General features: G+C 38.8%; 1 protein-coding gene and 1 pseudogene across 2 annotated transcripts; both read left to right on the forward strand.

Moving 5' to 3' along the window:
• The first annotated feature begins 319 nt into the window (after nucleotides 1–319).
• LOC140949784 (tyrosine-protein kinase receptor Tie-1-like) lies at nucleotides 320–2,735 on the forward strand. 2 transcript variants are annotated; one of them, XM_073398921.1, is made up of 4 exons: nucleotides 320–533; nucleotides 1,038–1,078; nucleotides 1,593–1,689; nucleotides 2,261–2,735. In XM_073398921.1, the coding sequence occupies exons 1-4, from the start codon at nucleotides 421–423 to the stop codon at nucleotides 2,433–2,435; spliced, it is 426 nt and encodes a 141-aa protein (XP_073255022.1). In that variant the 5' UTR covers nucleotides 320–420; the 3' UTR covers nucleotides 2,436–2,735. The 2 variants fall into 2 exon arrangements, with proteins under 2 accessions (XP_073255022.1, XP_073255023.1); XM_073398922.1 differs by having other exon boundaries at nucleotides 488–533; nucleotides 860–1,078.
• A 6,641-nt stretch (nucleotides 2,736–9,376) lies between these two features.
• The window catches only part of LOC140949481 (uncharacterized), a 257,928-nt pseudogene continuing 251,040 nt past the window's right edge, over nucleotides 9,377–16,264 (forward strand).

The following is a 16,264-nucleotide window of genomic DNA, read 5'->3' on the forward strand; positions in this document are numbered from 1 at the left end:
CCTCTTCCAATGTCGTGGCTCCTGTCCTATCTTCTGATGGAACCCTGCTTGCAGGAAAGTCTGATATCGTTCAAAGTTGGTGTAAAATCTTTAGCCAACTTCTCAACAGATCGACCAGTGAGCCATCCAAGATATGCTTCAGCGCCCGGTTCTAAGCTCTCTTGACGATCCCCCAACACTGAAGGAAACCTAGAAAAAAATAAGCAGCTCCAGGCTGGGAAGGCACCTGTTGCTGATGAGATGAGAGGTTGATGATGATGAGATGTAACTGAAGTTTTATGGTACTTATTTTCATTTTTTCCCTTTCTTTCTTAAAATTAGAATCATCTCGCCGAAAACAATCTTGTTCACAGAGACCTTGCTGCCCGTAATGTTCTTGTTGGCCATGACAACCAAATCAAAGTGTCAGACTTTGGGCTGATGAGACAAATCTATGAAGATGTGAGCAGCTCAGCGAAGTCCAAAAAACTTCCTGTAAAATGGATGGTCCCCGAAGCACTTTATCAAGGCCTTTACACCACCAAAAGTGATGTGTGAGTATAAAAGAAATCCCACTCTTTAAAACACATTTCGATAAATTACTGCTCAGAAAACCTCAGTCAGCTTCCTTAAAAGTCGTGATCAGCGAGTTTATTTCAAACCGATCTAGAATTTCAGTGGTTATAGTGGCTGATTTCGTACTTGTCAATATAATTTCGACTCGGGGCTACATAGTTTGCATATAAGTCCTGAGCGAGAGCGGCGTCTGCTGAATTCTTAATTCGGAGTGTATGTTACGATCATTTAGTTACGATTATGCGGCAGACCCGTCACCTAAATTGGTATTCAGTTCCGATCCCTACTCTTTTAACTTTGCTAGGCCATTGGCTAAGGGCTTTTAGCAGCTGAGGCCCGGTGTCATAGGGTTCAGTCAAGGGCGAAAGCATGGAAAGGTGGAGATACGCCCTTTTGCCTTAAGTTCACCAAGTAAAAAGAAGAGAGGAAAATTAATGTTAATGCAGTGGGAATATTCACGACCTCTGTGCTTTTCTCTATAGTTGGTCTTTTGGTGTTGTTCTTTGGGAGATGGCTACATTGGGTGAGTAGACCGTCAGACACTAATCATGTTAACTTCCAAGGGGAGGGGAATCCCAAGAACTCTCCTCCCTGTTGCCACGGGTTATATGACTTGAATTGTGCGACTGATATCAAAGGACGACACTGGGACTTAAAGAGTGAGTCCTTATTAAATAAGGTTATTGTTACCAGGAAACAGGCTTATACCTGATGACTTTTATTTGTGGAAAGCTAGGCGCTTTTGTTTTGAACTAGGCTCTATGTCTGATAAGTGATTATCGGCATCAAATGTGCACGCATTAGTTGTTTTCTGGAAAGAGGAGCCTTATTACTAAACACCCTGTTTTCTTTGAAGACACATTTCAATGCAATTCTGACCCCTGCTCAATCACTATTCTATTGCAAGACGGCATCATTGAGTGCGGGGGAATGAAGAGTCGTCGACATTGACATTTACAGGAGAAAGCTATGCAGGGGAATGAGCCGTATTTTCAAATAATAACATGCATATTTTTTCTTTCGCATAACGTGATCAGGAGGCGTACCATACCCCACGCTGACCAACTCAGAGTTGTATCGACTGCTTGGCACTGGTTATCGCATGGAAAGGCCTGACATGTGCTCCGATGATGTGTACGTTTCTTGATCAGAATCGTCTTAGAACTGACAAAAAGATTCGATTTTCCGTGCGTCTTTTTAGTTTTAAATAGCCTTGAAAGTCCCAGAGGACAAGTCGGTTTCGATTTTGACGTTTTCTTTGATCAAAGTGATTACTGAACAGACAGACGGCAAAATCTTAGCTTAAATATTTGTTTCATACAGTAATATGATAGTGTTATTTAACAGAGATCGACAAAGCAAGAATTAGCCTGCGAGCAAGTTCTCCATTTGGGCGAGGAAAACGAACCGCGCGAGTACGCGCGAGCAGGGGGCCCCTCGCTGTCGTGTTTCCTCTGGCGTGTCGCACGTGCGTGTACTTGAGGAGATCCCCCAAATGGAGAGCTTGCTTGCAGGCTTGGCAAGAAACCGACAAGCCTAATGATCCGGCGTGAGTGGCTCCCAGCTGGTCTTAAGGAAACCTCTTCCACTAAATCGGAAAAACGATGTCTATACATGTAATAATGGATTGGAACTCTAACTAACTTCAGTTGGTTTGTTTTTTGTTTTGTTTGTTTGTTTGTTTGTTTTTTTTTGTCCATAACAGATATGAGCTGATGGCTGACTGCTGGAAAGAGGAACCTCACTCTCGTCCCAGTTTCTATCAACTGATCGAAAAACTGGAGGTGATAATGGAGAGGGATGCACCATACTTGCATCTAAATGAACGAAATGAAGATCGTCCATATTACAACGTGCCACCTGAAGCTAGTGATGATTAAATATGGAGAAGGAGCTTCCCCAGTAATCAGACAATTTCAGACCAAACGAATATAAACAGTTAACCAGTAATGATCATATCGAGAAAGTAATCCTAAAACTTTTAAAGGAAGTAAAATTAGAAGCATAACAAAAACCGTATTAGCAGTAAGGCACCTAGGATCTAATCAGGACTGAGCCCTTTACCCAGGAATGTTCTTGCAAAACGCCTGGGTCATAGCGTGCGAGATTTATATTTTTAAGACTGTTTTTAGATTCCTCGATCTCTCACGTAAAAATAAAAACAAATTATTAAGCTGTCACATGCTAGCTGTTTTCGTTTCTTCACAATCTGCAGCCTGCGTAGTCAGCGGGATCATAAGCGCGTACAGAGTTTCGGCAGAGGAGCTGGAAAGCCGCTCACCTTAGGAAAGAAGAGGAGACGTTTTGAAATTCCCTCGCAGCTTCACCGCCATAACTCTCACACGCGCGCGCGCGCAAAAAAAGGGAAGGCCAGCTGATCTGACAGGCAGCCCAAGCGCAGTATAGTTGTTGCATGTGGTGCAATATTGCAAAATGAAAGGAAACTATCGAAGATTCGTCCGGGGCGGTAATAGATTGAAGAAGAAAGTTATTAGCAGAAATTAATTAACAGTTAATGAATGAGGCTGAGTATCTTATGAAGAATTACGGCCTCGACGGATAACACCCTCCGAGATCTCCATAATTCTTCATATGATACGAAAGCCGAATTCAATAACTGTTTCATTATTCATTCAAAATAATTCCCAGTTTAAAAACATAGCTAAAACATGCTTACCTCCATCGATCCATTGATGTTAAGTTCATCTTCGATATTGTACGTTTAGGTTTGTCCAGCTCCGCAAATATTCTCCAAATAGCAGATGTCGCTCTTCGAGTTGTCTTCTTGCTTTTCTTGCCATGTTTTTAGCTATTTTTTCGTCTAGTTCTTACTCTTGAAACGAGTGAAATGTCCGCCATTTTTCAAGTTCACAACCAAGTCAACTCAACCTCGTCCCCAGGTCTTCTCGGTTGACAGTTCATTAACCTGTAAGAACGCTGCATTTTTGACGTCATTTCCTCGCTAAACACAAAATTCTTCCAAATTTAGTCATCAGTAACCGGTTGACGTTATTTAAATTGCGTGTTTTTGTTTTTTGCCAAAAAAAAAAAAAAAACATAAGTGAGCCGCCAACGATCGAATGAAAAAAATTTTCGTTGAGTTGATGGGACTGAGGGGCCATGAGGATCTAGGGAATTTCAAGCCCATTTGAGAGGGGGCTTAATAGAGACGGGGGGCTTATTTAATTTAGAAAAGATGATGGTATGAGTTCTCCGTAAAGAACTAGAGTACAAAGTGGAAAAGCTCAAGTACTTAGGGAGGTTGGAGGTCATGCACCCTAGGATCAGAACCTGAAATCCGAACTTCCAGAGTTGGTAAATGAACCTTTCTGTCTCAGTCCACACGAAGTTTGACGGTCGAGACTGATTGTACATTCTATCATTTATTAGTGAAGAATAATTAGGGGAGGAGAGGGGGGGGGACTTATTAACTTTCTTCCCCAGAAAAAGGGGGGGGGCTTATTGGAGGAAGGGGGCTTATTAGAGATTGAGAGGGGGGCTTAAGAACTGATGCAGTACGAAAAATATCTTCTTGAGCAGCAAAACCTTTGCGGTGCTTAGGGCTTAGAGTGCGTCAGGTTTTAGAAATCTTGCTTGAACGTACTTACAGCTATCCCAAATTTCCCATCCTTTGGGAGACTGATGGGTGGAATCGATAACCCCAGACATAACCCCAGACACAGATCACAGACGATCTGGGGGCTGGGGCCTAGGATCATTTGCGCCCGCAAGGTATGGCGGTAACAATTAAAAATGGGGGAAACGAGAGAATATTCACAACAAAGGGATTTGAGTGTAAAAATACCAAAAATGATGGCTTTTTCCTCTAAATTGCTATAATCAGGAGGTTACCATGGCTCTGTCTAGTCCAGAATCACCTGTTCCGCCACGCCGGGTTGTAATTAATCGCACTGAAAACCCGAGCGAGGAACACGAGGAGCTCAACAAGATGGCGCACGGTGTTGTGGCGGAAAGTCGAAGGTTTGTACTCTTGGTTGGGTTTTCTTTTATGTAGTGAAGTTTCGCTTAGTTGTGTTATTAATGGAGGGAAATTATTTAACTTAGATAATTTACTGAAATTTTAAAAGGTGTTAATGCACACGAGCCCAAGCCTAGCTTGATTTATTACATCGCGATATGCATTATCTCTATTTTATATCCCCCCCCCCCCCCCCCCCCCGCCGCCCGGTAACCTAAATCGATGAGGTTTTTATGGGGCTGGCCTGAGAGATTTTCTGATTGGGTCAGTAATAGTAATAGAAGGCAGGTTTTTCTGAGGGGTGTTTTTATCCAAAACATCAATCAAATACTCAAGAGAAAAGAATAAAGCAATAAATCCTTCGTTGGCCTGTTTTTTTTTTTTTAACAGTCACAGAATCATGATCAACATCCAATGCATACCGGCAGCCTTTACTAACCTGTTGATCAGTGGTACAGTACTGTTTTCTGATTTCGTTTTGTTTGTATAACGGCTTATTTTACTCATTAGACCTTAAGACAGAATCCACCAGGAAACTGAATAATTTTGATTTTCAGTGGACAAAAACCTTGTACCAGAATAATTTAAAGCATATTGCATTCTTTTTTACATTTTCCAAGGGCTAAAGATGTAATCAGTTATCTGTAATAATACTAAAGAAAATTTCTTATTGAAACCCAAGAAAATGAAATGTCAAATTTCACAGAATTGCATCTTTCACAAGAAATTTTCAGAGTTAAATTCAAATAACTCAATTTCCCTGTGGATTCCATCTTAGTACTTGAGCCTCTTTATGGGTATTTCCTGTAATAAATGGACAGACATTACAACTTCACGCCGATTTAAGTGTGTACCCCAAATTTTGGGGCCATCAAGTATTCATATATTCGGGCTATTGTTCTTCTCACTGTCGATTACCTTCCGAAGAAAGCGGAATTCCTTTGATTTAGGTGCGATATGTCTCTTTTGTTTCGAATTTTGTTGCTTGATTGACTTTTTAATCCCCATTGTTACTTGATGGGTAGTAAATTTATCCATTAAAATACTTGGACTTGCCTGTTAAATTTGCTGCAGTCTGTGGGAACGCTTACAAGTCTTTTAAGCGTGGCAGACAACTCTGGTTGCATAACATATTTTCGGTCACGCACTGTATTACAAAGGAAACAAGCCTGATAAATTTGAAGTTGATTAAAGCTTATAAATACCTCGTCTCCTATAGTATTTTTTTATTACATACTCCCTTGCCTTGAAAATAATTTGGCGTTTAAAGAATTGCTGCGGAAGGTATTTATTAGAACTTTTTATTCATTTAGTATTATCAAAACCTGTGCTCTGCAATCAAGAGCGAACAACTCGCTTCAAAATGTAAACAACGCAAGCAGTGAATGCATTTAACGGGATGACACAGATTTATTAGAGTGTAATTTCACTTTTTTGGACATTTTCGCTTGCCTTTCAGTTTTTTGTGTTGAACAAAACCTTGCGTTTCAGTTACGTGACTGCAGGGCCCGAAATAACTGCATATTGTCAGTTCACTGATTTGCATGACAACTTGATTTGCGTAGTAGTCGAGTGAGACAGGAAATATCTTAAATCAAAACAAGAGCTGTAATTGACAGATCAAAACTTGCGGAGTTCATAATTTCTTGAAATAATTTTGTAGAAACGCTTGTATAGTTTGATTGCTCTGGAGAAATGAATAACTGTTATGATTGAATGAATGGATAACTGTTGGCTGGATTTTATTAAGCGATAGGCGAGAAAGATGCTTCAGCGGCTAGCTTTGTACTTCGAAACCTTGGCAAGAAAAAAATCCAATCTGGGTCCACAGTGGTCGAAATTTCTCATTCAAGATCTCTTTTTGAAGCTCTTAAAACTCTCCTTTTTGAAAAATATGTATCCAAGTCGAAGAAGTTTTGCGAAAGACTTATATCCATAAACTTCTACTGCAATATGTGCAACAATTCTCTGAAGTTTTATTGACACATTTAGGACAAAAGGATACCTTTAAAACTTAATTAAGCCATTGTTCAATTCCTTTGAATTCGCTTCTGAGTCTTCCGCCATAAAATCTCACCTTCTTTGAACCAAGTCAAAATGAGCACTCTCGAAGGGAAAGTCCGGAATAATAAATTGAGCCTTCAGGGTGCAAAATCCAGCGGTTATGCCCATTTCTGAAATAGACACTTAAATCGGCGTGAAGTTGTAATGCAAGGGCATTCCACAAGGGTGTCCATCTAATATAATTAAACCCCACTTCATGGACACCTGCTTAATACGAACACCTCATTATTAGTGACAATTTGGTTTGTCCCTGGGGTAATAGACCTTGTCACAGTTTTCGACGCCATCTTGACAAGCTGAGTAGGCAAACGCGTGAGAAATTACAGTGTTTGTATGAGAATCTAATGTCGAATAATTTCCGTAAAACAACTGTTTTGAAAAAAATATGATTTGTAAACTAAAGCTTCACTCTTAAGGATTCTACTGAAAAAATTTGAGGGCATTACATGCGCTAGAAGACCTAGAACCTTTTTTTAAAATTTTCTATACATTTGTCTCTAACAATTTCGCGGGAAATTAAAAATTGCATGCAAATATATGGAAAATCTAAAGCAAGCTTCTGGAGAAATTTAACCACAGTAACGGCCCCCAAAATTTGTGAGTAAAATCCTTTGCTGTGTAACTTTAGTTTACAATTGTTATTTTTTCCAGAACAGCCATTTTACGGAAATCATTCGACATTGGATTCTCATACAAAAAAATTTAATTTCTCAAGCGTTTGCCTACTAATCGAGATGACGTCAAAAGAAACCCTTACATTTCCTCTAAATTCAACCTACTTATTATGGACACCTCATCAATATGGACATTTTCTATGGCCCCCTCAGTGTCCAAAATAACAGGGTTTGACTGTACTGGTTTCACATCAACAGCAACAACAACAACAAGAACAATTTTTATTGTACCCAAAGCAGAATATTATAGTTGTTTACAAGTTGTTAAATTAATCAATTAACTAAAAGGGGTACTAACTTTCTGAAATAACTAATAAGTTTAAAATGCCAAGTAGCCAGATTCAGTAAGATAATTTAAATAAGTTTATTGTGCGGGGTACAATATGGCAGCATATCAGACTTTATAAAATAACTGAGATAGTACGCGTGATCTGATTGGTCAAAAACCTATGGTTTATTATACCGGTAAACCCATAGAAAAAGGCATCCGAACCACGAGCCATAAACAAAACCAGCTATTGAACTGCAAACAACGATTTTAGAAAGGCTAAAAAACAGAACAAGTTACTTACACAGCCCTTTGTAATATTAAAAGCATTAGTTTCCTCATTTTATTACTGAGCCTCACAATTCGCTACTGCCATATCTTTAGAAGTTATAAAGTACAAAGCTGGAAAACTGTTTACATGTCACAACGATGCCAATCGCAGAGAAAGACAACAACTGTGTGAATTTCTGGTGTAGAAAGTCTCTAGGAAAACTTAACCATGTGCCAACCAGCGACAAAACGGATAGTTTTAGCATTCTTGATTTATTTTATGTCAAAATTATATGCCTTAATGAAAGAAACTGTTCCAAAAAGAGATCTCTGATCAAGATATGGTACAAAATCGGACGCTGTAGGTTGTAAACAATCTTCCAACGATGAAAGATGTCAGAGCTTCGGGCTGATTTTTTCCCAACATTTGCATGAATTATTCGGTGATGTCGAAGCCATAACCTACCTCAAACCACCTGACTTCACGAATCGACAAATATTAACGCCAATATGTTGCTACGGCAAAGAAACCTTTCTCCACCACTGACACATTTCCATCCGTCGCTGTACGTGCATATAAAGTTACGTGCGACAACTTTGCAAATGCAGCCACGTCGTTACCGCAGCGTTTCTTGATCATAATAAAGTCCAGAAAACAGATCTTAAACCACTGCGGATTGTAAAAAGTGAATGAAGTCCTCCATTACAGTAGCTGTCAGTTCCGTCTGTAACAATGAAATTCTTACGGATCAACTCAACAAAATACAGCTGCGTACAGTCTGATGTTCAATTAATTTCTACTTCTGTAGTAAACAAACCATGAACATATTCTTTCATTCTACGTTCGCATGAATATGTGTTGACTTTTCCTGTAAAACAGCTTTCATAATGTTTGAAGTGCTGCTGTTTGTTGTTTGACTGGTGAAGGGTGAACCAAGTAGGGTGAACCAAGTAGGGGACTACGTGTCCTATTGTTCTCTCCCCTGTACATTGTACGAATCTATAAATAGACTGAACTGAGTTTTGAGAAAGTTCAACGCTATTAAATAGTGAGTTATGATTGGCTTATGATGACTTCAGAGAGAAGACGTGACTTGATCACGGTACTAGAACGTTATCTTTTACCTAAAAGACTCCATTCTACTAGAAGTTATTTCTAAAAAAGCTCGAAAAGCTCGAAAAGCTTGTAAATCACTCGCCTTCGGCTCATGATTTACAAGCATTTCTCATGTTCTCCCAACCCCCCGCGTGGGTTATCACGCCGGTAAACCCATAGAAAGTGTGGTCTATAGATCGTTTTCAGTCACGTGACTATTTTTCAATTGGCCGCCATATTGGTGCACATCAAATGTAAACAAAGAATACGAAGTTAGTCCAGGAAAATGGTTTTATGCGCGGTTTTTGGATGCGGGACACGAAGTGTCCGTGATAAAGGGATCTCCATGGCAAGAATACCGTCAGTCATAACTACTCAAGGTGAAGAAATGAGGGAACTCTCTGAAGAGAGGAGAAATAAATGGATTTCTGCCATCAGTAGAGAAGACCTCACAGACTCCATTTTGGAACATGGCCGAGTTTGTGGAAAGCATTTCATCTCCGGCCAAGCTGTGGGAAAGATACGATCCTGATTGGGTTCCGACCCAAAATTTAGGTCACAAGAAATGTGATTCTGGTGAAAAGCTTCAAAATCTTGAAGCTGCCGCGAAGCGAGACGAGAGGGCTAGAGATCGTGAGCTGAAACGACGTGTTGCGGTAGAGCGTGAAATTGAAAAGCAGCTTCGAGAAGAAATTAAGCGCAAAAAACAAAAACTTAATGAGTCAGGAGAAAGAGTTAAATTCAAGAATCAGAAGAACCCATAAGACCATTGAGACCCTGACAAAAAAAATGATGATATTGATCAAAAACATGTGCGACCATTCAAATGAGACCTTTTCAACTGCACTTTCACAATGATACCACACTAATGGTTTTTTTTCCACATTTACATGTAAAAAGTCTTTAAAAATGAAATTTGAAATTTTTGTTGAATTGGACACTTCGGTCACTTCTTGAAAAGAAAGGGTTTATCATGATCATATAGTTAGACTTTACTTACAGCAGCTTTGCCCCCCCCCCTCCCCCCTCCTTTAATCAGACACCAAAGGGACAGAACCAAGTGTCCTCTTTACAGAGCTGTCTGCTTTAATAATTATTGAGGTAAAGTAATATGTATAAAGTTAGATGTCCTTAAGCTATATGTGCAAATGGACACAATAACTCTCAACATTGGTAGCTCAACAATGTTGAGAGTTGTTGTGTCCATTTGCACATGGCTAAAAATTTGACCAGTTTCAAACTTTGTGCAACAACGTGCAACAGGGTGTGCCAACGGACACAACATGTAACATTCAACAATGTAGGGAGCTGTTGGCCAACAATGTTGCATCCGTTTGCATGAGGCTTTAGGATGAAGAGACCTTATAGAGGTGTTTATATGGAGGGGTTTGATCATATTTTAGGGGATAATTTTGTAATAATATTGATAAAGGGAAACGTTGATAAGCCTATTTTTTTTGTTTACCTCAGGCAAACTAAGTGATTTGCAACTGGAAGGAGTTTTGTATGCTGTAAGTATAATTGTTAATATCACATATCACTTTATTAATATCAAGAACTCTGTCAACATTTGTTAGCTTTTGTATTGCTCTTTCTTCTGTCCACATAAAGCATTTAAAATATTTGGGAAAAGATGGATTTCCAGCTACAAATAAATCATCATTACAAAAAAGGCCCTTCCACCTGCTGGTGATATGTGGTAGCAAAGAGTGTGTTAATGCAGAGTCATGGTCTTGAGTAATAAAATCAAGTTAAACAGCATGAAAATTCATTTTATAAACTGCTGTTGATTTTTAGTGTCAAAGACATCAGATGGTCCTTGCCAATGGACAGAGAGCTGGATTCTTTATAGGCGATGGTGCTGGTGTTGGAAAAGGAAGACAAGTGAGTATATTTAGTTTTTGTATGATTTCATGCTGTTAGTCAATGAACTGTTACTTTGTTTATGTAGACAATAATCAAGAATGATGACCATTAAATTCACTGGGGTGCAAATTTACCTCATTTTCATGCTCGCAAAAGCACTTGCGTCGTTTTCATTTTAAAAACATGTGATATCACTTGTGTTTTCCATTGCCTCCAAACCATGTGAAACCACTCAAGAATTGAAGTTGCTATGGCATTTTATGAATCTTTGATCAGTTGGGAGGGGGTGACAGTTGGTACGGGCGTGCAAAAGAACATACATGGTTGATCGTACAACCTTGAAAAGGTCTAAATTTATTTTACTAGTCACCTTGAAAAGTCCTTGAATTCGGTTTAGGTCCTTGAAAAGTACTTAATTTCTTTATTAGAGGGCCACAAGTTTACTAGTTTCTGTAACTATTCCGTGCTATACCTTCTTTAAATAAAGTGTATTATTATTATTATTAGGTCATAAAAAGTCCTTGCAATTCACAACCTTGTCTGTGCCAGACACCTTTTCCTGTAAAATTAGATAATTTTGCCGAGGAAAATTCGGCTCATTTCAGTGTAAGAATTAACCTGTAAAACTCATGGGTAACTATGCTATTTCTGCACCTCAGATGCAGTTGCACGTCATACCCAGTCATTTTGCAAAGTCTTGTTATGGAAAGGAGTATAAAATAATGTGATCAATGATATGGCCGAAGAAGTCAAAATCGTAAATGACTCCATGACATGTTTTAGCGAATAGGGTGATCAAAGGGGGTTAAAGAATGCCTACGATGTAACGGAAATATCGTAGGCCTTGAAAACTGTAATTAAGTTTGTCCTTGAAAAATTCTTGAAACGTCCTAGAAATTTGTTTGCCTGAAGTTGTACAAACCATGAATATCGAATTGTTTGACTTTAAGCCCATTAAATTTGTAGTCAAGATTACACTGCAGTTGTTTTCTACTGTAGATTGCTGGCATTGTGTTGGACAATTTTGCACGTGGAAGATCCAGACATATATGGTTTAGTATTTCAGCTGACCTACGATTAGATGCCCAAAGGTGTGTTCAGATTATCTTTTTATAGCCAAAGTCTGATCATGTATTCAATGGAATTTTGACCTTTTAAATCAATGATTTTAACCATTCACTCCTGGAAATGTTTCCAAAAAATACCTTTTGAAAAAGTCTGCTCTCTATGACTTATTGACAAGGTAGGTTTTATTACAGATTAGAAGTCATAAACAGGATTTTCTTTTTCAAAATCATCTTCTGGTCCCTCCGTCGATCCTACAGGATGCGGGCAGTAAATTATTTTGCATCTTTGGAGATCTCACAGATGCATCACTGGCACAGGATGCACAGGCAGGGGTAACAAAATCACTGCCGCATTAAGTTCATAATTCCACATTTTTTTCGCGCTTTTACATGTAACCCATTCACCCCCTAGAACAAAATGGTTCAGGGGTATAAATATTGGAAGGAATATTCAGAAGCATTTACACACCAATGATCCAATAAAGTTGATAAAATCGGCTTTGGATTTGGATTCACTGATTCTGGACTGTGACAGATTTTTCATGATGTGAATCCCTATAGCAGTTTGTTACGAAATCAGGGATGCTGGTAATTGCTATCTCTGTATAGCTGTAAAATACTATAACCCTAGAAACTGACAAATTTCTGATTGTTTTACATTATTTTGTCAGAGATTTACGTGACATTGGTTGTTTTGTCAAAGTGATAGACGGTTGTCAGCAGCTGGATAAAGAAACCAGGTACATGAACTCGAATACCACAGGTACATTATTTAGAGTGGGGCTAGAGGGCCATGCCCTCCCCTGCCTTTTGTGTTAAATCTTGTTAAATTTCAGAAAAAATTCTCTCAACATCTGTCTTCCAGAATCTGAATTTTTGGACGAAATGCTCTCAGAGTTCTCTCTCTTTTGGAATTTTTTAAATCTTTCTTGAATACTACAAGTTATCTACACTGGCTGGTGTCCGTTGTTATCATTATGTAACACAATATATTCTTGGACAAGGTACATAAATTCCTTTTCTTAATTATTTTTCTAGTTCAAACCAATCTGTGCATGCAAGTTTCATTAATTTTCATTTTCCTTCAATTCAGGTGTATTTTTCCCCAAGTGATAATCTGATCCTAAATCTTTCCAAGCCAACTATTGCTTCCTACAGTGTAAAAGAAAGGAGAAGTCACACTGCCATGGTAGCAAAATTTCTGGGTCTCAACAAACTGTGGTCCTGCCAATATGGTGGGGAAAAAACAACAAAAAAATTTTTTTTGTGCATTATTGCACTTAGGAATGAAAGGGTCGCTGGTATTTTCCTTCCATCATTGGACAATACAAATGGCCGTCCATCTCTGTCAAGGAAGATTATTGATCCAGAAATCTTGCTTCCATGGTAACATGACATCACACATCTCTCTATAGAAGCAATATTCTGTGGTTTATTTGACAATAATAATAGATCAGTAGGAATTTTAAAACAAATCCAATACCATTGACATTATTTTGTTTTACAGAGTATTTGGCTTTCCTGCTGATTTTAAAGAGGGTGTTGTCTTCAGTACATACGCAACACTGGTGTCGTCTGTTCAAAAAGGTGAGAGTACAGTGTGAATGTCATCTTATCACTGACAATAGACAGGGTTCCTGTTTTTGTTGATCTGATTTTTTTTTTTGACAGGTGCCAATCGTCAAAGCAGATTGCAACAGCTCATAGACTGGTGTGGTGGTGAGCAGTTTAATGGATGCCTCATATTTGATGAGTGTCATAAAGCAAAGCATTTTGTTCCTGTAAGTGATTTACAGTAGTTTAGCCCTTATTCTTCGCAGTCATAACTGCAACAAATACATGTAAATACCTTACTTAGGGCAAAAAGCGTGGTTTATTAGAAACTGCCACTATCAGATCATCATTATTTCAATTTATGTTTTGTATGAAGTGGATGAGAGGACAACAGTTTGTGTTTCCTTTACTGTCATTACATACAGTTCACATAAAGCATGGCTGGGCACTGGGTTTCTTGAGAATGGAATTGGTCTTGTTACACTCATTAATGAATGCACAACCATTACACTTTCCACACAAATTCACTGACCAGTGATGCATATTGACACCAGAGACAGATGTTGCAAGTCATGGATTCAACTAAGTACTCTGCTCACTGTAGCTTATTTCATTTTAGGGCAAAGAAGAATCCAGCACAAAAGTTGCTCTTGCTGTCACAACAATACAAAGGTATGATAAAGTTATTCAACTTCATTTTTGAATATCAATTGTTACAATGTAGCATGTAATTAACACTCTAATGTAATAATTAAAGTGCTAATAATTTTACAATTTGAAAGAAGCAGAGAGCAGGGAATGGAGCAGTTGTGATTGAGCACTTGCTTCCCACCAATGCAGCTCGAGTTCAATTTCCAGAGTTGATGCCAGAAACGTTGGGAGGGGAGGTGTGACAAGTGAGCTAGTTAAAGTAACTGTACGCGTCTGCTCAAAATTAAAAACGAGCTGAAAATCGGTTGTTTTTACAAATAAAGTCGGGAAGAATTCTCGATATTTTGCGGGTGTTTTTAGTAAAACAATTATTTCCGATATGAGATGATTATAGCCAACTCATATCCAACACGCACTTGTGGAATAATTGTTAAATATACCTGACCTCCTTACTGTCTCTACAGAGTTCCCCCCCTCCCCTACAGTAACTGCTGTGCCCAAATTTTCTCTTCTTTACAGATTTATTCTTTTTTCACTTCATAGAATGCTAACCAAAGCTCGTGTTGTGTACTGTAGTGCAACTGGTGTGACAGATGTAAAAAATATGGTAGGTGTAGAGTAAAGTATTATTCTATATAATTGACAATAACGTGACTTTGACTGAGTGTCAGGAAACAGCATGTTACTATTAAAAGGTATCCAACTTTGCTTTGTTGGTTTTTCGCAAACAATGCACTAAGTAAAGGTTGGCATGTACCTTTTAAAAGTATGCTGTACGCAGTTAGCATCTTATATGATACCACTGTACAAAGTTAAAACTTTAAAGTTAAACTTGATCTTGCGACTTGATCTTGTACCTGGGAACAAAGATTTTTTAAGGCGAAATACCATCGGTTGCATCTAAGCGTGGACACGAGACAAAAAAATGTTCTAATAGGGTGCCAGACATGGCGTGTTTTGCCGCCAAACATTTAAAGTTTGACAGCCGTTAAAGCAAACTGTCAAGCCAAAGGTAAGTTTGTAGCCAGTTAGAAGAAGTTTTTCCTCAGGTGTACACGCTTAGATGCAACCGACAGTAATTATGATCGTCGGGATGAGTGTACTGAACAGGACTGTTGTTGACAGTGATTGAGGCCCTATCCACATGACTTGTATGCGGATAGTTTTGAAAACGGAGACTTTTTTCTACATTCTTGCCTCCATCCACATGTAAACGGCCTTTTCAAAAACAGACCCAGAGCGGAGATTTTTTAAAACGCCGGCTTCTCGTTTAAAGTGGGCGGTCGAAAACGAAGATTTGTGAACACGATTATGTCGTGCACCATATACTACTAGCATTACGCATGCTCTGTAAGGGATGCTATCGTCTTTCCATCGTTTTAGGGTTTTCATGTGGACAGGCGAAAACGATTCAAATACGATTCATGTAGACGCCTATTTTTTTTTTTGAAAATCGAGAAAAAAATCCCCATTTTCGAAAATATCCGGATACGTGTGGACAGGTTGTCGGGGTCAAAGTCAGTTGTATCACCTCAGTTGATGGTATTAAACTCTGGTTCAAGGCACATGATTTCTAGGTACTCAGTAGAAGAGCACAAAGACTCTTGTTGCGTGAAGTTTTTAAACCCTACAATAATTGCTGAGAGATTATTGCGGCAACCATGTCTAGAAGCCTTAGGTTTCTGACAATGGTCCCCTTCAGTCCAATGGTCAATCAATACAGTACACTGATAAAGTGATTTGATTATTTCCAGGCATTTATGGAGAGACTTGGTTTATGGGGAGACGGAACAGCATTTAAATCGTTTGATTCTTTTCTAGCCAGCATAACTAAGAGAGGTCTTGGTAAGTGGCATAGTTTTCAGTCTAGACTACGAGCAGTCTCTCTTTTTTCTTTAATAGTCCGTCGAGCAAAACGCGCAAGACACGCAACATCACCAGGCGCAACGCTCTCTCGCGCGCGTACACTCCCCTCACTAAATCTGAAGAAAAGGAGAGGCTACTCGCCGTCTTTTTTCAGCCCCAATGATGCACTTACAAATTCTCCCGACTGATCTCCCTACCTTTCCTTAAAGAATTAGTTGAGAGATTTTAGTGATTATTTTATGGATTCTCTAAACTTTTTCTTGTAATGATGTATGGATATTTTTAGGAGAAAATTGATGTTAATCACGTTTGGTACTCAATGGGATAAAGGGGTTATATCAAGATGACTCCCAT

This window comes from Porites lutea, chromosome 10, assembly GCF_958299795.1.
Source record: "Porites lutea chromosome 10, jaPorLute2.1, whole genome shotgun sequence".
Classification (NCBI taxonomy): Eukaryota; Metazoa; Cnidaria; class Anthozoa; order Scleractinia; family Poritidae; genus Porites; species Porites lutea.

Excerpts from the sequence above, each read along its gene's own strand:
- LOC140949784 (XM_073398921.1), top strand. The coding sequence starts at position 421 with ATGAGACAAATCTATGAAGATGTGAGCAGCTCAGCGAAGTCCAAAAAA. Across the intron at positions 534-1,037 it reads TACACCACCAAAAGTGATGT|TTGGTCTTTTGGTGTTGTTC; the intron begins GTGAGTATAAAA and ends TTTTCTCTATAG. Across the intron at positions 1,690-2,260 it reads GACATGTGCTCCGATGATGT|ATATGAGCTGATGGCTGACT; the intron begins GTACGTTTCTTG and ends TGTCCATAACAG.